The sequence below is a fragment of the Pygoscelis adeliae genome, unplaced genomic scaffold, assembly GCF_000699105.1.
Source record: "Pygoscelis adeliae isolate BGI_AS28 unplaced genomic scaffold, ASM69910v1 Scaffold123, whole genome shotgun sequence".
NCBI lineage: Eukaryota > Metazoa > Chordata > Aves > Sphenisciformes > Spheniscidae > Pygoscelis > Pygoscelis adeliae.
The window spans coordinates 2,308,933-2,331,254 of NW_008824650.1; the positions used below are offsets into that span (position 1 = coordinate 2,308,933).

Genomic DNA, 22,322 nt, shown 5'->3' on the forward strand with positions numbered 1-22,322 from the left:
GGGTTGAGATAAAGACAGTTTAATAGGTAAAGCAAAAGCCACACACGCAAGCAAAGCAAAACAAGGAATTCATTCCCTCCTTCCCATGGGCAGGCAGGTGTTCAGCCATCCCCAGGAAAGCAGGGCTCCATCACGCGTAACGGTGACTTGGGAAGACAAACGCCATCACTCCAAACGTCCCCCCCTTCCTTCTTCTTCCCCCAGCTTTATATACTGAGCATGACGTCCCATGGTATGGAATATCCCGTTGGCCAGTTTGGGTCAGCTGTCCTGGCTGTGCCCCCTCCCAGCTTCTTGTGCACCTCCAGCCTTCTCAGTTGGTAGAGCACGAGAAACTGAAAAGTCCTTGACTAGTGTAAACACTAGCTAGCAACAACTAAAACATCGGTATGTTATCAACATTGTTCTCACCCTAAATCCAAAACACAGCACTGTACCAGCTACTAGGAAGGAAATTAACTCTATCCCTGCCGAAACCAGGACAAGGGGGCTTATAAAAAAGATGGTGGCAAACTTTTTAGCAGGGCCTGTTGTGACAGGACAAGGGGGAATGGCTTTAAACTTTAGTTTAATAAACTGGAATAAATGGAAACATTCCAGGTCAGGTTGGCCGGGGGCTCTGACGACCTGATCTAGTTGAAGATGTCTCTGCCCACGGCAGGGGGGGGTGGACTAGATGACCTTTAGAGGTCCCTTCCAACCCAAACTATCCTATGATTGATCAGTTTTTCTTACGTTTTCTGTTAATTCACTTAGTTCTTCCTCTTTCACTGTATTTGTTAACAATGTCATATTTGATCCAACGGGATTAGTGAATAAAGGGAACTTTAAAATGAAATTTGAAAGAGTGCATAGCTATTTGCTTTTAAAAATGAGATCCTTTTCTGTCTGTATGAAGAAAAATCAGATGTAAAAGAAAAAGGTGAAAAAGACCAAATAGAGGGAGGTGTGGACAGTTCTAAATCATGGAAATTACAATAGTAAGAAGTATCAGAAGTATGGATGGGAACAGAGCTTTCCTGCCATGGGCGAGTGCAGTAGGAGCTTGCTGAAGAAAACAGTCAGTAACCAATGAAGGACTTTTTAGGTAGGAAAATAGCCTGCTGACTCTGCTTTGGTGATGTTTATTTTATTGAATAAGTAATGAATTCTCTCGCTAGCTTTCTGATACGTTGTAAAGGTTTTTTTTTCTGTAGAACAGGACTGTGAAATTATTTGATCCATGAACAAAACAGTGTTTGGCTTGCTTTGACAGCTTGCCATTTTCCTATACCTACCCTTTGAATGCTTGGATTCAGCTTCCACCCCCTTCACATAACACCTTATTTTGTGCTCATGCTAATGAAATTGAAGACTCCGTACTGTCTCTGTCTCTCTTTACAGTGTGGTAAAGACACTTGCATTTCATGGGCAATATGATTTATTTCTTCCTTCCACCTCCTACTGTCCTGATGCCATATTTTAGCAATAGAGTAGTAAAGTAATACTTGGTACTGAGTTTATTTAGCAGAGCTTTTAAATTTTTTTTTTAATTAATATACTTTTGCTGTTCACGTCCTTACTTTCTTCGTGAAGGTCAGTTAATTGTAATAGGTGCACACTCGTTCTTCCGGGGTCATAGCACGTGGCCTGGTTTCAGAGAAGTGTTGGCTTCTAGTGCTGGAAAAGTAACTCTTCTCATCAACAGCTGTTGCCAGAAGAATCCCTTTGGGCATTTGTTTCTTCAGACTGCTTTATCTCTCTTAAAAATTCAGCAAATGTTGATATTCTGTGCTTTTTATTTGCTTCGGATGATATATACCACATTGTTTTTAAAGTGTGTGTTTTACTTAGCTGCCAAATGCTTTTCATTGCCAGTGCAGTTTAGCAGATGGGTTTGAAGGGTTCAATTAAATGTAATTTGGGCTTCCGTTTTTCTTCCAGCATCTTTACATGGTTCCTTAAATCAACATCAACATTTTTCAGGGCTTTGCAGTAATCCTGTAGTTTGCTCATTTCTAATAATTTCATCATTTAGTCATATAGCATTTGGGAGAAGGTATATTTTGATTTTACATTTGTTGTCTACCGTTGTTGATTGATGTGATGTTTAAAAACACCATTTATACTGCTATTTAATGCATTATTCCTAGCTTTTAGTAAATGTTGGATTCTTTGAGTGCTTGCAGTTCTTTCATAATTTTCTTTCCTGATTAGATAATTCTTAAGGGTTAATTATGGGATCCAACAAAGTCTTTGTTGAATACTTTCTTGAGGGACACATTTTAGACCTTAGCTCCTCCGAAGTTACCGTTCCTACTTTTTCTTACCAAGTAATGTCTTTGAAAAATGTGTGGCCTGTAAGAATTGGGCCTTAGCTATAATCTGGGCCATCTCAATAGGCTGTAGGAGTGTCAAGCACAAAATAGTGCAGTGGGTTGTATGCTGTTTCATGTGCAGCTGCAGTTCATGAAGTCGGAGACTTTGGGCTATATTTTCATGATTTCACATCTAAGTTCAGGATTTACCTTTTGCAGCATACTCAGCGAGTCTTTACCGAATATATTGTTTCCTAAAATGAGTTTCTTGCATGACTTTGGTTTTGTTGGCAGTCCTTAAGTGTAATTACTATTGCTACCTCTTCACCTCCTTCAGGAACTCCACATTCTTGTTTGCTTATCTTGTCCCCCCTCCTCTCCTCTGCATTTCGGATAGTAAAGTAACAGAATACATCTTTTCCATACTGTTAGTAGGTGTTAGAGACATGGGTAGAGGTGAAATGTCTTGCAGATCTGAAGACTAGACTAAGCATTGTAGCACAGAAACATGGCAGTAGCTATGCTTAGTGACCCGCTTTAATTTCTGTGCCGAAGCATTTTGTCTTCTTACACTGCCGTTGTGTTTAGCATAAACTAATATTTTTTTCTTTCTCTATGAGTTGCAGTGCAGGCAGATATTTGACTGAAGAAGTTAATTTCATCTGGTTTTAAGAATATCAATGTAGCTGTTAACACAGGCAGCTTTGTGATTTGTATTTTTGTCTGGGCTGGTTTTGATATCTGTGGACTTGTAGTAGCATTATTTCATGCCTAATTTCATGCCAGGCTTTGAAGCATAGAAGAATTATGGTAATAAATATTGTCTGTATTCTAAGAATTAAGCAGATGCAGTATGTAACTTTTCTTTGACATGGTATATGTTCATTTTTGGATGTTACTTGACACCTGAGCTGGTAATAAAACATGCCAGTGTTAGTACTATATTTTTATTACGAAAAACAAGAGTCACTGAGCTCAGTTGTTGCTGTATGTTATGTATGCCTTCCTGTGAGCCACTGACCTGTTTTTTCTTAAGTTTACTCCAGATCTTACGGTGCTGTGCCTCTAGCCTTAAAAAGTATTGTTGCCTTGGTGAAAAAGTGCAAAAACATGTTACAGTGCTTCAGGGACTGTAATGAATCCAAGAAAGAAAAAAGACTCATTAACTGAATCAGAAAGGTGTGGGTGATATTTTACAAGCAGGCTGATGGAATCTGTTCCCTCTTGACTAGAGAACTGGAGGGTTATTGGGTAGTTCTTTCTGAGAAATGACTTCTTTACAAACGTGACAATGGTCTCTAACAATCATGCTTATTTATGACTTCTCGAAGTTTGGTGATGACATTTGTGTAGCCTTGAAAGAAGAGATGAGAAGAAAGTGCTAGGTTACGTAATGCATTGTCATCCCAGAGAGAACTGTATAATGGCAATAAGATATTTGGTAAACACGATATTTCATTTGCATTTGCATTGCTGATTACAGTGTCTACAGTTTTCAATGACAACTTAGAGAGCTATGTGGTTTTTAGTTATAACCTATTGACAGCATAGTGTGGTCTGCCTTTACTACTCAGAAAAAGTCTCCAAGCATCTTTACTGAAGGCATAGCTCAAGTTAGATAACATATAGAAGAAAAATGCTTTTCTGTGACAAGAAGAATCTCGGTCATAGAGTGCATTTAGAGTGGGTTTCGTTAAACATTTTAAGTTGGAAAGATCTGGGAGTGCCACTGAAAGACACAGTCCCAGCCACTAGTTTCCTTCTCCTCAGTATTCACTCCCTTCTACGGCCAAGGTGTTTGTCTGTTAAATGAAGCTGGGGAACACATCTGGCTCAAAAATGACAAGAAAAAGTAGTTTTTGAATGATTCGTTAATGTTTGTTTTTCAGCGATGTGCATATTGTAAGCACCTTGGAGCCACTATCAAATGCTGTGAAGAGAAATGTACCCAGATGTACCATTACCCCTGTGCTGCTGGAGCAGGCACATTTCAGGATTTCAGTAACTTGTCCCTCCTTTGTCCAGACCATATTGATCAGGCTCCTGAAAGATGTAAGTACTCAGTGTTCAGATGACCCAATTAATACCAGGTTATATGAAAACTGTGCTGTGGTAGGATAAGCTTAAGAGTGCATTTGGTTAGACCAATTTTCCCAGTTCGTGTACCCAAGAATTCACATATGTTCAGGTATGAGAAGGATGCAAGTTCATACTCTTCTGTTTTTAAAGACTGACAGTGGTACACAGCAAAGTTAGTATTTCTCTTTTTTTCCAACGACAGAACATGGGAAGGGTTTACTCAAAAGGCTTGTCTTCCATCAGGTTTCAGTTCAAATCGATGGGCTTGCCTACTTGCCCTAACTCAAGTTAGAGCAACCACATTGTAAACACTTCAGCTAAATAATAGGTTTAGATCTGTTAGGCGCTTTATTTGGTACTTGTTCCAAAGAAGAGTTGGTCCTAAAGCTCTCAGTTTTATCTTGAGGAGACTAAAACTGTTTATTTTGGTAAGACTTTATTAAGGTTTAAAATGAATGTACTTTTATCATGAGAAGATTAGTTGAGTATATCAGAAAACCAAATGAAAGGAGTAGTTATTAAATACATTAATTAAATTTTAATTTCATAAGAATGATCAAGTTTTGTATGCATAAGAACTACTAAAGAATTTCTTGGCTTCATTGGGTTCATTGTATTGCTCGTAATTTTGAATGAAATAATAATTGAAAAAATTACTTCTTTGTAGCAAAGGAAGAAGCAAATTGTGCAGTGTGCGACAGCCCTGGAGACCTCTTAGATCAACTTTTTTGTACTACCTGTGGCCAGCACTACCATGGGATGTGCCTGGACATACAAGTTACACCTTTAAAAAGAGCAGGTTGGCAGTGTCCTGATTGCAAAGTGTGCCAGAACTGCAAGTAAGTGAGACCTAAAGGACGTGGAGGAGGACGGTGTGAGATTTATGTGCTTTTAAAACATCTATTTTATTAACTGTTCCTTTTTCTAAAAAGTGTAGATTATTTTCCCAGATAATATCTGTTACGATATTATATTAAGTAGCTGAAAAAACCCTTGTTTTGGGAACTTTCTTCTAAAAGAGCTGAGCTGGAACTCCTGCATATTGTACCCCGAGAGTTACCATTGTCTTGGCAGGTTCTGGAGAGCAGCAAAACCTTGTGACTTGTTCCTCCTTTTATACAGGAGGATTTTTCTCAAATTTACGAAATTACCGAATTAGTTTAACATAGTGTCTTTACAGTCTGGGAACGTGTGCTCTTAGCTGATGTTTCAGCTGTGTGTGTACCACATACTGGGTAGGTCCCCTGCATTAGGCCCTCTGTTCTATTTCAGTTAATGAGTCATTACGAAAACAAAAACATGGCTTAGTTGACCAAAGAAAAAAAGTGACATGAGCGACCATGAATTGTTACACCAGACAAATACTGAGACAACGAAACGTAATTGTTGCAATATTACAAGGGTTCACTTAGAAAACTGTATGCTTGTTCTCATATAACCTAATCTGATGGGCACTGCAGGGTTCTTTTGATTGCTTGTTTTGTTTTAAAGGGCTTGCTAGAGAAGAAATAAGAGTTTTGTTCAGCTTTAGTCAGACCAGCTGGGACAGCATGAAGGAAAAAAGCCACTTCACTACTGTCTCATGTGCCTGATCAGTCAGTGCTTTGCTGTTTTCCAAGCAGAACACTCGGTATTTGCTAGTATTCAGATTCACCCACTTTAAAGAAGATTGTTCCCGGATCACACGCGGCTGATAGCAAATGCCAGCAATGAAGTTATAATAGTGAAGCACGTTCTAAAAAGTATCCCTAAAAATGTCGTACTGGGTAATTACAGTATTTGCTAACAAACCCTCTCCCTAGTGGAAAAGTAGAAGAAAATGTGATGTTTTCATACCTGTTACTTTATGCAGTATGGCAGTTTTGTGCCAGTGTTGAAGGGTAGCATTTTAAGCATATCTCCATGCAAAGAGAGAGCATTTATTGTTTTTTAAAATATCAGGTCACCCAGGTATTGAAGTAGTATCTACTATGTGTAATGCCATATAAGCTTTATCCAGGCAAATCTTGCTGCATACTTACTTGTTGAATTAATTTATTTAAACTAAGGCAGAACACAGTGCCTTTAGATATTACCAAACTATTTGTCTTATTCTCTGCAAATTTATTTTACCACTGAAATTTGTGGTGGAGCTCTGTAATACGTGATTGTAGGAAAATTGAAATCTCTTCCTTTAATGTTTGTTTTGCTCTTGCAGTCATACTGGTTGACATTGTAGGAGCTCTGGTAGTCAGAGGTGATGGCTCGTTTTCTTCTTTGGAAAAAATACAGTCAGACATTTGTAGGAACAAGTACAATTGCATATTCTTTTCAGAAAGAAATAAAGTACATATTTCAGATTTTGAACTGATTTCAGTTCAGAAAAGCCATTAAATCTGCCTACACGTGTGTAAATGAAAGTGGGCCGATTTCTAGAAGTCGGAATAGTTGCATAGGCTCAGCACTTGTTAAAGTAAGCATGGTGGTCTTAATTCATACTGAAATACGAATTTGAGGGCATTATCTTTGGAGCTATTTGTAAGTGGTATTCATATATTTTCATGTGCTCAGCTATGTGTCTTCCTGTAGACTTTTCACTAAATAGATTTTTTTGTTATGGCTTGTTTAAATAAATATTTTTTTAACCACTTGTTACTTTTCTTAGACATTCTGGGGAAGACAACAAGATGCTGGTGTGCGATACATGCGACAAAGGCTACCATACTTTCTGTCTACAACCAGTTATGGATGCTGTACCAACAAATGGTTGGAAATGTAAAGTAAGTTGAAAGGTTGCAGAATAGTTCCTTGTCATTATAGGAGCCCAGATTTTGTTATCGCCGTTATGCTGTTCTGGGTGTACTGTGGACTGCTGTTGCCGTGTAACATAACTTGTAGTTTCTGAAGGAATCCCATTTGTATTTAATCATGTGGCTCTACAGCTGCTCTGTGAGGCTAGCTGTCAACGTGGCTGAAGCAGCCTATGTAGGACAGTAAATCAACCCCCATAGGGAAAAAGAGGAGCATAGGATCCAGGTGGAGTGGATAACCTTCACTTAGTGACAGCTGCTCTCATGATCTAGTGTAAACTAAAATGTGAACTAAAACCTATGCAGTAGTATATATAGTTTATACTTGAAGGCTTTTTATATTCAACTACTTCTGGCTTACCAGAACAGCAGTTCCGCAGCTCAAGGGTTCCTTTGCATTTCAGGAGGGCAGGATGAATTTGTTGTTTTATCAGTAACTTTGTGAGTAAGTGTAAGTAATAATAAAAATACGATTTCAGCATAACAAGAGAAGTCCCTGTACGCGAGATGTATGTAATTTCATAGTCCGTTTGTGGCAGTCATAAGACGACTGAGATTAGGAATAAAACAGTTTGGTCTCATAAGAAATACTCCTTTCAAGTCAGGAAGTAGTGCAAGGAAACTCTTCTTGCTGTTGCACAGGCTATTCATGCTCTATTATCAGATCCTGTGGATAATTTATTAGTGTTATCAAGGACAGAAACTTTCTTTAACTTAATTCAAAACAGGAAAATGTCAGTTAATGGCAGTTCTATCACATTGTGAAATACCATAATTAACAACTAAATTCTTGTGATCTCTAGAACTGTAGAGTATGTGCTGAGTGTGGCACACGAACAAGTTGTCAGTGGCACCATAATTGTTTGGTATGTGACAGTTGTTACCAACAGCAAGACAACTTATCTTGTCCTTTCTGTGAAAAACTGTGCCTCCAAGACTTCCAGAAAGATATGTTGCATTGTCATATGTGCAAAAGGTAAGAATCCTGACTTTTGTTAAATTGTATTAAAATGCCTAAGCTTATGGTGAGCTGTATGACATTTGATGTGTTCCTGTGAAGGGTGTAGACTGTGTTTGATGTACAATGCTATAGTGTCTTTTGTCCAACATCTTGATCCTTCATCCCTAAATAAAATGAACAATAGTAGGTAGCCTTATTTTAATCTTAGCAAATAAGTATTAATTGGCAGTTACCTGAGGTGTACAGCGAAATATGTGCTGCTGCTGCTGCTTCTTACATTGCATCTGTTTTGTAAATAAGCAGACTAGAAGAGTCATCATCCTAACTTTTAAAGACTGTTGTATAAACAGAGTTGTTTGCAATGGTCTATTTTTGTTAAATTTTCACGTAGGTGTTCTCTATTTAATTTTATGTGTTTTGTTCTGCCAGTAATTTAAAAAAAAAAAAAAAAAAAGCACTACTGGGAATCTTTAAAGAATGTAGACTGTGTTTCATATTCAATGCTACTGTATCTTGCTGTGCAATGTCTTGATACTGCTATACATGTTGTGGTGTCCCATTGGCTTTAGTGACAGTTTAGGTCTTCATGTTTAAATTTGTTCACTGCTTTGACATACTGATGTGTCATGCTTATTTCTCTAAAATTCTCCGTAATAAAGCATTGGTTGCAATTTTTTATTTCCCCATAGGAATGGAAAACAGTGCTATTTTTTAGTTGATTTTTACTAGGATACTTTATATTTTTATGATTAAAATCATAGTCACACTAAATTAATCTCCCCAGGTGGATTCACATAGAATGTGACAGATCTCCAGGTAGTGAATTGGAGTCTCAGTTGAAAGACTACATCTGCACTCTTTGTAAACAAGAAGGGGATCAGACTCTGTCATGTGATGTAATGGACACTTCTGAACTCATTCCTGAACCTGACAGTGTCACAGGTAATCAAACGTAATCTTTATATTTCCAATATGCTAACATCAAATGTAAATATCTGCAGCTGTCTCACTAAGTCTTTTGTGAACCAGCCACTCATACTCTAGTCTGTGGAGTGAGCTTTATTGATTTATTTATTTAGTGAGCTAAAATTCCTTTATTTAGCAGCAGCTTCTTGAGCAATCCATGGGTGAGCTGTCTTCTCAATATGCTTTCTGGCTTCAGGATCCTGTATTAGAGACATGCGCAAGCAAGCACCTTAATGGTGGCTCTTAACCTTCCAGCTCCAGCTTCCCAGCCTGTAGCTGTAAATTTCTGTAATTTCTTTTGGATGTGGCACAATTCATAAATGTATTCATTTGACAGCCTAACTGCCCGGCACGAGCCAGCTTCTGGTAGATGTTCCTAGAGACATCTGTCTTTCCTGTTTCCCTCTTGCTACTTGTTAGTCTCATAGTGCCCATTCTCCTCACTATGTCCAAGTAGGACAGAGCAGTGGAAGTTGGACTGTGTTCAAGGGACAGGTATATTTAACGAAACAGCTTTTAATCAAGTGTCCTTTTTCAAAACAATATATGATCAGTCATCTTGTTTCCAAGAGATTCTTGTCTAAATGGACAAAGCAAGCAAAAGGTGGAAAGGGAAGTTACAGAAAAGTGTAAAGTATTTTTTTTAAAATTACTCAGTAGCAGTAAGGAAAGCACAGAGAGAACTTGGATCTGTTGATCTGAGTCCAGTGGGTCATCCGCAAAACCTGTGTAGTGAGCTCATAACTGAATGCCTTTATGTATTTCACACCATGCGCTCTGTTGGATAGCACCTACTCTCATGCAGGTTGAATTTCCTAAGAGAAGTACAGTTGTGGTTAAATTTGGAAGCAAGGTAAAATCTAACAGAGGGAGGTGATTGTCCCACTCTACGCTGCTCTCGTGCAGCCTCACCTCGAGTACTCTGTGCTGTTTTGGGCACCTCAATATAAGAAGGACTTGAAACTATCAGAGTGTGTCCAGAGGAGGGTGACCAAGATGGTGAAAGGTCTCAAGGGCAAGACTTTTGAGGAGCGGCTGAGGTCAGTTGGCTTGTTCAGCTTGGGGAAGAGGAGGCTGAGGGGTGACCTCATTGCAGTCTTCAAGGGGGGCAGTGGAGGGGGAGGTGCTGATCTCTCTCTGGTGGCCGGTGATAGGACATGAGGAAATGGAATGAAGCTGCGTCAAGGGAAGTTCAGATTGGACATTAGGAAAAATTTCTTCACTGAGAAGGTGGTTGGTCACTGGAACAGGCTCCCCAGGGAAGCGGTCACAGCACCAAGCCTGTCAGAGTTCAAGGAGCATCTGGACGATGCTCTTAGTCATATGGTTTAGTTTTAGGTAGTCCTTTGAGGAGTAGGGAGTTGGACTCAATGATCCTTATGGGTCCCTTCCAACTTGAGATAGATACTCTGTGATTCTGTGAACTACACTACCACTGCCATATGCATTTCTCGTGTGTAAACAGCAATGCTTGTGCATTGATCTTTTGTTCAAAGAAAGAGATAGCTCAGTTGCATAAGTATCTGTGTTGTCAAAAGCCTGATAATTTTTGACTGGGAAGGGGAAGTATTGGACTACAACAAAACTCTTGATTTTTGTGTGTTCAAACTGACGTTTTGTGTAAACAAGTCATTCTCTTTGATGTTAGCCTGCAAATGTAAGTGCATACCTTTTGTGAGCAGTAAAAAAATGGTGAAAAAGATCATCCTGGAGGAAGGGCAGTGGCAGTAGGTAAATGTATGTAAATGAGCAGAAGAACTCTGTCAGTGAACATGCACACTGAATTAGGAAAAAGTGGTGACTTCAACCTTTGAAGATCACTTCCATTCTGAAAGGTTAGTAGAGGCTGTTGGACTCTAAGGCAGTGTATTTAGAACATTTAGGAAGATATCCAAGTAATATCCAAAACTTACACTGGAAAAACTCCCAGTCTTCTACTGAAAACCCTTTTGAATAAGTAACAGGTTTATTTGAAAGGCTAAAGTTTTAAGTAATACTTCTGTTAGGATTTCTAGCTAGTAGAAGCATTGACAAGCATACTCTTCTCCCCAGGGAAGAACAGGACTGTCATCTCAACTACTAGGGGTAATCTGGAGCTGTTACATCAGTACAGTCATGCAGTGCTTTATACCCAGGAGAGCACTTTTGTACATTAAAATCAGATTTGGAGCCAATCTAAATGATCATTTCCTCAAAGTTAAAATATCACTTTAAAGTTGGCAGAGTCTGAGAGCAGTTTTTAGGTGCTAAAAGTAGCATCACCTAATAGTTCCTGGCTTTTTGAACTTTAAAGAGACTTCCCTGAACAGAAAGCTATATTAGTTTGACTTTTTTTGTGCTAACATCCGTGGAGGATCAGTTGCTTTTGAGTTAACACTTACTAGATACTCTGGTTTTCCTGCTCCTACTTTGTCTAGTGCATTTTAATGAATTTCCTTACCTGAAAAAGCTTTTACGTGAGGAAAAAAGTAAGTATTTCCTGTTTCTGTGCTCTGTAACGATACTGTCAGCCAAAGAAGCACTCAGTAGCACCTTTTCCATGCAAACTCCTTTATTTAATATGGGGAACACACAGATTAAGGTATCCTAGTTGTAAAGTGGCAAAATTTAGTTTTCATGTTGTTGAACCAGGTAGGTTGAAAATCAGCGGTCCAAGCGCTGATAGTAGATGGAACCTCATATCTATGCCATAAGCCATTGTAGTATTTGTATAAAAATTTGAAGCCTTCATGCTACAAGTTCTGTCGAATTTAACAGACTGGAATTTGAGAAAAGACCTTTTGTATTGTTCAGGTAATGCAGAATTCTGTGACTATGTGTAAATGAAATTTTCACAATTAGGTGTATATAATTGCTTTACAGAGATTTTTCACTCTTTGAAAGGTATAAAATAGCTTCAGTGTTAGTGAGAAAAAGGCTCATAATCTTTAGGGAGTACTATGTAGTCTCCCTAACCTTCTCATTGACCTGATTTGACCTAACCCCTACCGTATCGTTACATATCATTCTCTTTAGCCAAAAGGTGAAACAGCAACAGCAACTACTGATGCCAAAATGATGGAATAAACATCATATCAATTTTGATAACTTCTTTGCCTCTCCTTAAGCTTGTACAGGTGAAATGGAAATGGAAAGTGGTGGAGGGGATGCGACATTTCAGGAACAACCCATTACTGGTGATGGCCCTGGTCAAGAATCAGCTGTTGGATGTGTCACAGACGGTAAGAAAGAGTTTTACAGTCTGAGAAAATGCCAGTGCTGAACCCTTCAGAACCCTCTTCCATTCAGTAAGGTTTGTGGTACTTTATAAATTTGAGAGGAAAAAGTGCCTGTAAAGCAGTAGGAGACAAATTTCATCCGTTCTACTATCGGAACTCTCAAGCAAGAATATTAACTTTTTTGCTGAAGAAGTATTTTATTGAAGGCAAAGATAGTTTTCAGAATATTTGTGTAGGAGAAAATCATTTTACTTGTTTGGTGGGACTGGCTTTCTCCAAAAGATGGAAATATAGTGTAATACTATATTAAACACTGGAGGCTTATAGTAAAAACCACTATTTGTTGCTATTTAAATACAGTTGCTCACGCTTTCTCTTCAAGTCTTTTTTGTTTGTAGCTGCAAGTAATTGAACTGGATTAGTTTCCTCTGGTGTGTTTTGGGGCACACTGTAGACCTTCTTTCCAGTTCATGTGCTTCGTGGTTGTAACTCCACAAGTACCTTTGGTTAAGGATTTCTTCTTTTCTTTTTTTCCTTTGTAAATAAAAGATAATTTGTTTAATAAACAAATGTACTCATCCAGACAGGGTGTGCTGCTATAGCTGATCATTTATGTTCTGGGAATAAATGCATCTTATCAATCACACATGAAGTACCAGCCAAAGAAAAGGATACACATAGAATGGTTTCTGGGTCAAGTCCTCTAAATGTGTTAGTGACCAATATAAATGGCGAAGAACCTTCCAGTACGTCCCATCCACCTCCAGCCAGTGTTGGAGGATGGTTGCTCTAAGGGCAATCAAGAAACCTGCATTTAAAGCCAAAGCAAAAAAATACCTTGCAAATTAGGTGTCATCACTCTGTTATGCATCACAGCCTGGGGTATAAGGGCCATGATTTAAAACTACCGGTGAAGACACATTCATAATAAAATGCTAGGCTTTGAACGGTAGTGGCTGAGGAGGTTGTAGCAATGTGAATTTAAGAAGAGTGCAAGTGTAATAGAAAGTAAGTGGCCTGTAAGAGAATCAGGGTCTGTCAAAAGAAGATATGAAAAGCCAAATTCAGAGCAAAGAATGTGGTTCTCCATAGAATGCATACAAGACTCTGGAACTCCTTGATGAAGAGAGTTGTGGCTGAAGGGTGCTTGATTTGGTTCAAGGGAAGGCTAGACAAGTATTTTTGAAAGAAATCCATGAGACATTAGTAAATTAAAAACCAGCATCAACTGTTTTCCTTTCAGGCGATTTCCTAAAGTCTGAAAGAGTGCTAGGAGGGAAATGTTTTTTATTTGTACTTGTCCTGTTCTTTTTAACTGTCTGCTTTTTGGAAGTGTTGGGACAGTTGCTTAAAATACATTAATTTATGCTAGCATACATCTTCAATACGCAGAAATGAAGAAGGAGAAGCTACTTTTAGCTGCCTACCTGGAAATGTGTGTTCAGATTCCTCAAAAATTAATCTTGGGTCTACTTTCTTGTGATTTACTCTGCTGTGTTTCCAGGGAAGAAAAATAATGATCAAACAGTGGGAATATATACTAAAAACACAGACTACTATAAACATAGGTACAAAGAAGGATATTTATGAAGTATATTTTAAGCTACGTATTAAATTCACTTAAGTAAAGTGATATGTACTTGGTGTACTTGATGTGTACCAAGTATACTTGGTGACCGGTACACCTGTGTAAGTTTTTCTTTTTTGCACTGAGCCTTTAATGTGGTTGTACTTAGTTACAGACATACCACCAGAAGAAAAGACCACAGAACTGGAAACAGAAGTCTCTGTTGAAATTAATTCAGCTGAAATGGAAATGTCTCCTAAAAAGACACCAGCATCTGGTGACAGTCAGACTGAGAAAATGATGGAAGTGATGGAAGGTGTTCAAGCTGTAATACAGCAGGAGTTAGACAAACAAGTGGAAGAGACACAGCTGCCACAAGGTAGTGTGGAGGTATCAGACGTATCCACAGTAGACTCTCGGTCTCTGTCTTCAGTACCTGAGACCATAACTGTGACGCCAGAAATACAGGAGACTGAAAGTAAAGGAGATATTTGTATCCCTGTAGAACAACAACTGGAAATAACGAAAGTGCAAAAAGATGTGGAAAAAGGAGAAACCCATGAAAAGTCAGAAATACCAGCTATTCTAGAAGTAGAAACTACTTCTGCAAATGAAGGTGTTGCAAATAGTTCACCAGTTGGAGACAAACCCATAAAATCACCAGCTGAGACTTACCCCTCACTTCCCCCATCAGTTAATATAAACAAGACAAATGTGTCTTCCTCGCCAGATGTTTCATTAGACTTGCATTCTGCACGAGATGTACAGCACAGTCAGCCCCCAGCATTGCCTTCCACTGCTGGAAGTGCTCTCCCAACGACTTACATATCAGTCACTCCAAAAATTGGCATGGGAAAACCAGCCATCACCAAACGCAAGTTTTCTCCTGGAAGACCCAGATCGAGACAGGTAAGCATGTAGAATATTTCATTATATATTTCTGAAGCACATAGTTCAAATTTCAGTATAATGCGTTAAATTCACCTATTTTTTAGAACGTAGTATGCATTTATTCTTCAAGGCAAATGTGTAGTTTATTTCTTCCAGAAAGTAATTTTGTGTTAAATAACTGAAAGATCGGACATCATAAAGGTTCTCTAGTGAGAATTAAAGTTTCTTTCAGCTCGTGCTTAAAGCAAAATAAAAGAAAATTTGTTATATTTTTCATACGTATGCTACAAATGGAGATATACATAATGCTGTGCCTTTTAACTTGTCTCAGTCTTTTTCATGTATGCATTTATTTTGGCTAGTACTTTCAAAGTGTGTTAACATTTCTTAAACTGGCTTTATAGAAAAACCTGCAACAACTCCTGTTCCCATCATGCTGCCAGATATTATCTTGATCAACATTTTTAATGGTGTTGCAAATAATTTGATGGTTTTGTTACATTGCAAATACCACGTGAGAACCGTCTGGTACAAATCGTTGTGGTTTGACTAGGATTAAATTTGATAAGTGAAAAGAATCCTTTGTTGCCTTCTGCAACATCTTGCTCTCTATTTGAGTCGCGTAGTTGTGGGAAAAATGGTTCATCAATCTGTAGGTTTTATTTTGTGTTTGTAAAATTGTACAGAAGTAGTATGTCAGCGTCACAAATTAATGTTTCATTTCTGTTCCCATCACAATTTATTTGTAGTCTTCGGGACTTCTAGGTTGATGATTTCGTGCTTTTCTGAGCTTAGTGTTAAAAAAGCTTTTTATATATTGCACAATTCTTTCCATTTTTACGTGTTGCCTAAGGGTTCAAAATTCTTGGTTCTTAAGAAAAGGTATGAGATAGTGATCTGAAAGGGTTAAAAGTATATAATAAAGGCAACAAACTTAATATAAGAAATTAAATTTGGAAGGTTTTAGAGTATCTGTGGAGGTTTTTTTACCCTCATATACAAGCATGTATAAAAATCATTTTTCTTAATACTCTGTACTGTCTTAAAAATCAAATTTCTCAGTTTATCATGCAAATTGAAAAGGGGTGGGGTTCTTAGGCAGTCTAAAATGAATTCAGGTTTTCTGTTGGGGAAGTTTAATTGTCGTCTTCCGTGTTCCAGTAAGAGTTGTATTTATTTTTCTGTGCAATTTGCCCCTGCTCTGCATTGGAACCAGCATCATGATACTAGTAATAAAATAGTTAACCATCAGAGAACCTATTGAGGAAAACATGAAGGCTGACCCCAAGTGTAAATGCCTGTAGCAGAATAGATACATGTCTTAAAAAAACAAAAAAAAATCAGCTGTAAAAGTAGCAGTTTGTATATTCTATGTACAGTAGAGTATAGACATCAACCTCTTAATACATGGTGTGAGTAATGCAGATAAAACTGAGTTGAATTATGGTTTAGAAGTCAGGTGTAACACAAAATCCTAGCCATGATGCTAAATTGATATAATCTGTTCAACAGTTTGCAAATTATATTTTAAAATAAAAAGGTACTTAGCAGCTTAGCAGTACCTGTTGTAGAACTGGACAAGTTACTTGTAAAATTCATGATCTGTCTTGTAGAAGTATGTTGGAAGTCTGTGAAGGTTTCTTTTGATTTCGATTATCTTTGTCTTGCGCTTTGAACACCTATTAAGACAGAACTTTTGTGAACCGAATAACAATCTTCTGGTAAGAAAACCACGGGCCTACTTTGTTTTAAGTCCCAGTACACTTTCTTACTTTCCATTGATTATTCAGTTTTAGCACAGATGGCACTTTGTGGAAGTCAGTGAAAAATTGTCTTGAGTAAGGACTGAAAAAAAGTGAAGACCCTGTGGATACTTGATCAGTGAAAAATAGATACTGTTTTCCTCACCTTCTACCAGTAATCTAAATTCAACTTAACTAGCTGGTAGGGATTTGGGCTTGGGGATCTTTTTCAGACTCTTCATCAGTCAGTTTTTACTTTTGTTCATCTGATTTTCCATGTTGGACATGAAGGATGCAAGTCTCGTACCTGCAGATAATGCGTATTTTGAAGAAAGAGAAAAAGCTTGTATATAATAGATGTTTTCTAAAACCAATGTCATTATTAGGACCTCACTTCTGTTTCCACTGACTTTGGGAATTCTGTGTTTATTTTGCTGCAGTTAGATTTTTCTAGGTCACTGTGCAGTAAGGTATATATTATATTTGCAGAAATACATATATGCCTTAAACAGTGACAAAATTATCTCCAGTGCTGTAAGTTTGCCATGTTAACTTTCTGCTTTGGGCCTTTGCTGAGGGACTGAAACCTGTCGAATGGTGGTCTGTAGGCTATAAATAAGACATTTAGAAATGTCCAGTTACAGGTAGGTGCCTTCCTTTTGAGCAAGATGTAATCAGACAAGTCCACAATGGGGAAGATGTGTTTAAACGTTTTAGCCTTTGGATTGCACACAGAAATTGGTTTAGGCTTGATTTTGGTTTGTTTTTTTTTAATTACTATTTTTGCTGTAAACATTCCCTTTTTTCAAAGAATTCTGTACTTTTCAAATTGAGAGTTGTAGATAGGAGCAGAAACCTCTGAATATATTTGATTGTCAAAGAACACCTTGTGTTTTTATCTAATTGTGCTCAATTTTTATGTCGTCTTAAAAAGTGCACTTGTCATTTTTTGTTAATGTTTGTTCCAGTTCTCCAGAGAAAAAATGCTACATTTTTCTGATATTTGTGCCAGCAGCCCTATATATGACTTTATAATCCACTCACTATGTATGATTTTAGAAACTGATTCACAAATTGGCAAAAGAAAGAAGGAGCCCCGTAGCTGTAACTGTAATCTTCCTTCTGATGCTCTCTCTTGCCTGCTGTCAGTGCTCTCCAGGCACTCACGTGTGCCAGGGCCTGGTTTGGTTTCCTGTTACGTGACAACTCTTTGGGGCAGGCTTGAAGGCAAGTAAGCAGGTTTTCACCAGGTATAAAAACAAAGAATTAAGACCTTTTGTTTCTTTGTGTCATACTCTACAGACACTTCAAATTGATGTTTTCTCCCAATTCTGGCTTAGGGAGAGCATCATATTGGGCAGGTGCTGGCATCTGAGAAAAGTGCTGCTTTCTGCCATTCCATCTTATTTTCCATGCCAAGTGTGGCCTTGCCGCTGAAGAAGGGACATAAACTTAATTTAAAACATTTTAGCCTAACAGTGTTTCAGTGCTTGTCTGTCCAAAGATGATCACATTGATCCAAAACAAGTGAAAAGTGCGGAAAACAATTCTGGAGGAAAAAATGTTTCTATGAAGTTACAGGTATAGCAGTTTGGAATAAACCAGGTCACGTGTGGTTCTTGCCTGGGTGACACTGAAGAGGAATTTTGTCTTCTCAAAAGCAGGTTAACTTTATGGGTTTGAGGTCTGCTTCTTTCTGTTTAAAAAATAACACATAATGCTGTTGTGTCGCTTTGTGTCAGGACCTAGGTTATGTGATATAAATGTGACCTTGCAGCTGGACGAGTTCTTAGGAACATGTTTTAGAGGGCAGTGAAATAAGAGAGGAAAGTTACACAAATAGGATTGGGTTATTTTTATTGATTAAAGAGGTTGTGGCTCCTATATTTGGTGAAGCTAACATTGGCTCCACAGCTGCTTTCTTTTGTTGCACAAAAGAACTGTCACTGCAGAACTAGTTGCTTGTCCAGGACTGCACAGGTTTAAAATAGGTACTTCATAAAGACTCTGATTGCTCCGTGGACCCCGAAGACAAGCCAACATTAGCCAATTTCCACAGATAGCAGTATTCTTCACTTTCTTCTAGAAGATTTAAATCTTCTAATATGTAGTTTACCTTGTTGGAATGTCTTGTTCCTGTTTAAAAAAAAAAACCACCACCAACCACCCATTGCCATGGGTTTAAGGAACTTCATAGGAAGAAGAATAGGAAAAAAAATTCTCTGGATCCTGACTATATTGCTCCTCAATTTTATAAGACACATGCTTCACTGGAGTCAGGGGAATCCGTGTAAAGGAGTAGTTTCTGATTTGGATTTGTTTTCATTAAATTTAATGTATTGTGCTGGGCAGTAGGATGAATGATTATTCCTTTCTTCAGAATCTATTAATACAACTGCTAATAAAATATATTTGAATAATTATTCAGTTTCGCTATTGAATACAAAATTATGCATAATCTGAAGCGATTTCCTGTATTGGATCTTAGTAGTTTGCATTTGTAATAGACTTCAGTGATGTGTCTGCAACACTATTACATCACTCCTATTTTGAAGGGACTAAAACCCATCTCACAAACAATGAAGACAATATTCTGCTTAAAAAGGCTACATGTGTCCCTTCCAGGGCTGCACTATCAGTGTTGCTGTCGTCACCACCGCTCTCCCCGCTAGCATTTTTGCAAGCATCACTACTTTGGTTAGAAGCAACAGGAGAAAATCCATCTTCTGAACAAAAGGGGAGCTATGTATAAATCTGTATGTAGGTACAGTTATACTGATAAGAATTGCTTCTGCTGGTACAAGCTTATTCCACTTTGGAGAATGTGTTTTTTTCTGTGTCAGCATAAGAATTCCTATCAGTAAGGTGCACTTGTGCTAACAGTGTTTGTTAAGATAGCATGTTATCCATACCTTCAGCTACAGGTAAGCTTTAAATCTGCATCCAGCCCAGTGAGAGGACCGTCTGTCTGCCAGACTTAGCATTTCACTGACTTCCCGTGGGTTTTGGTCCATGGGCTGTCTCTTTTCTGTTTCTTTTATCCTACTCCATAATGGAGCCCAATTGGTCTTTACATATATCAGAAATTTAGTTGGTCATAGATCAGAGATACTCGCCAGTAGCTGCCAGTGTGATCAAGTTTTTACAGTGCTGTCCCCAGAGTTGTGTCTGTACAGTGTCTTCTCCACGGAATATGCAGATTCTCCACCCTTGCCTACAAACTGCAAATTTATGCCGGGGACAGGACCTCTCTTTGATCTTTTTCATATTTCTTTTTTCTGACATAGTAGTCTTAAAAGAAATTATCGTGTAAGTTTATTAATGACTAGTCTGATTTATATCTAGTTTGAAATAAAACTTCCCAAGGAAAATGAGTAATTTCTTATGTGGAGGTATACTTTAAATGGTATTGGGTATATTCTATGTATCTGAATTGAACAAATTTGAAATAGTTATTTTTGCAACAGCACTGTGTACTGGAAAGCATAATATGAAGTCAGTAAGTGGAGGGCATTACAGCATTGTAAGACTGGTAGGTAAAGAGGTGAGAATTTAGAATTTTACTGGTAGGTAAAGAGGTCTGTAGAATAGTATTGAATAGAAAATAACCTTCTACTGTTTTTGTTTTATTGTAAGTATTATTTTAGAATGCATTCCATGGAAAACACTGTGATTAGCGGTATTTAATTCTCATCATGAAGATATTGGTGATCACTGTTATACGGCTCACTACATATTTCTAGGTGTTTTAAGAGATTTTCTAAAATGGCACTGAAAAATGCAAAGCACCGTGATGGGTTCGGATGTATGTTTGTTCTTCGGTATTATGGCTTTTTTGCTGTCTTAAATTACATGGTACCACTAAGTATGTTGTTGTAGTGGTAGATGTTGGGGGGGAAAAAAAATCAAAGAGAGTCTTTTTCAAGGATTAGTTTTTGTTACGGTTTTTGTCTTTTTAATGAGGGGAGCTGTATTTTGAACAGCTTAAATTTTGTTCACAACCCTAAAATTACATTAAATGTTAAAATGCAAATCCAGGTTTGTGCATTTGCAATTGCAGTAGATTTCATAAAGCGTTAAGCAGCTAAACACAGTCAGCGGTAATTTAGTGAGATAGGACCCTTGCTGACATTGGGTTTCCTTTTGTTACAATGTACTTGCAGCTGTGTTGTTCAATTTCGAGGACTCAAGAATATGATGGAGAATTAGAACTTCCTGTTTCTGTCACAGTACATAATTATTGCCGTGGTTCTGATGTAAATGAACTGAATAGAACTTTCTCTTCAGTGTTGTGTGGTAATAGGCATTAATTAAAAGCCAAAATATAATTAATGCATCTCTTTGATGTAACTCATTTGTTCGTAGTATTGTGGAAATGTGTGGTTTTAATTAAGTTTATCTGACCAAGAATTCAAACGCTTCTGATCTACAATAAAACTTGGATTAAATTTCCAATTTAATTCTTAACAATATGGTTCATGAATCATATACAGTTCATTTTGTTTTGCAAGACTGAATATTTCATATTCAGATTTAATATTCTATTAGCTTTTTAATCTTTTTAATATACTTAATCACTAGAGAAGTGTATCTTCTTAAAAGGAAAGTAGTTTTGTACATCCCAAATAAGAGTAGGTAGTTTTAGTTGTTGATTAAATATTTTCAGCATGTTTGAGATCTTGAATTTTGACCCCTAGCCAGCATGTTGCCTCCCTTACAGATTGATGTAAAGATTGTTTCTACGACACAGATTTTCTGTGTGTTGCTATACAGATTTTCTTTGAGTTGCCATATTAGAAGAACAGTTACTTACTATGCATTATGAATTTTAGAAATATAGTGAAACTGTAAATAAAATTCAGTGAAACCTTTAACTTTATCTTGCTAAAATGGAACGTTCCTTGATATTAAAAAATGTGGCTAGCATAGTAAAGTTAAATTTAGTTAAATTTCCTATTGCCACAAGCCTGCTGATGTAGTTGCTGACTAGTGTGACAGCACTTAGTAAAAACATGAGATTTCGACAGAGAATTGATTAATAAACTGCAGTGCTCTTGATAAAACAAAATCGGACTTCAATCTTGCCTTTTCTGCCTGGTGGAAGCTGCTGCAGGCTCGAGGAGTGGGATTCACCCAACCGCAGATATCTGCAGTGTTAAAGATCTGCTGTAGTCACCTTGAGGTTCCCATTAGAGTAGTAGGGGCACGTAGGGTGAGGCTAATCTGACATCTTCCATCCCATGTGGTGAGTTGCCTTCTGCAAGCACTCGTTTCCCTTTGCTGACCATGCAGGGAGTCCGGAGTGGTTCAGCACAGGTCGAGAGTGATGTGTGTTTTGGAGGAGTCACCCTAGGAGAGTGTTTGGGTAGGTGTATCAAACCTCTGTTTCTGTGGAAGTTTGCTTGCTTTCTTTCCGCCCATTTCTGACTTGGTGCAGTTGTGCCCATGTTGTGTCATGAATATTACGCCCTTACATCCTGGATGTGAACAAGGACTCCGTCCATCTCTAGGTTCGCAGGTGCAGAAGGTTTCTGCTCAACACTACTCTCCTGTTAGAGGTTGGTTGTCTGTGTGATGACCATCTAACTAAAGTCAAGCAAAAAAACTGGGATAGCAAAATCTTCCAATGTAAGCTGTTTAATCAAGTGTACTCACTTTAACCCAAGTGCATGCGAGCAGTTGCTGGCACTAGCAGCAGTTCAGCTGGAGTATTTTTTGGAAGCACCTCGGCAGGGGTAGGACAATGATGGGAAGTTGAAAACACAGAGGTAATCTTCTGGCCTCTAAGCAGTTTGTAGGCTGTGTGTCTACA

At 38.0% G+C, this 22,322-nt stretch overlaps 1 protein-coding gene across 1 annotated transcript in view; it reads left to right on the plus strand.

Moving 5' to 3' along the window:
• Nucleotides 1-22,322, plus strand: part of KMT2C (lysine (K)-specific methyltransferase 2C) — a 207,448-nt gene that overhangs the window by 106,542 nt on the left and 78,584 nt on the right. Inside the window, exons 7-13 of the mRNA XM_009322507.1 lie at nt 4,187-4,349; nt 5,044-5,215; nt 7,021-7,135; nt 7,969-8,141; nt 8,911-9,068; nt 12,200-12,313; nt 14,047-14,786. Coding sequence (XP_009320782.1) covers nt 4,187-4,349; nt 5,044-5,215; nt 7,021-7,135; nt 7,969-8,141; nt 8,911-9,068; nt 12,200-12,313; nt 14,047-14,786 — 1,635 coding nt within the window. The remainder of the gene's footprint in view (nt 1-4,186; nt 4,350-5,043; nt 5,216-7,020; nt 7,136-7,968; nt 8,142-8,910; nt 9,069-12,199; nt 12,314-14,046; nt 14,787-22,322) is intronic.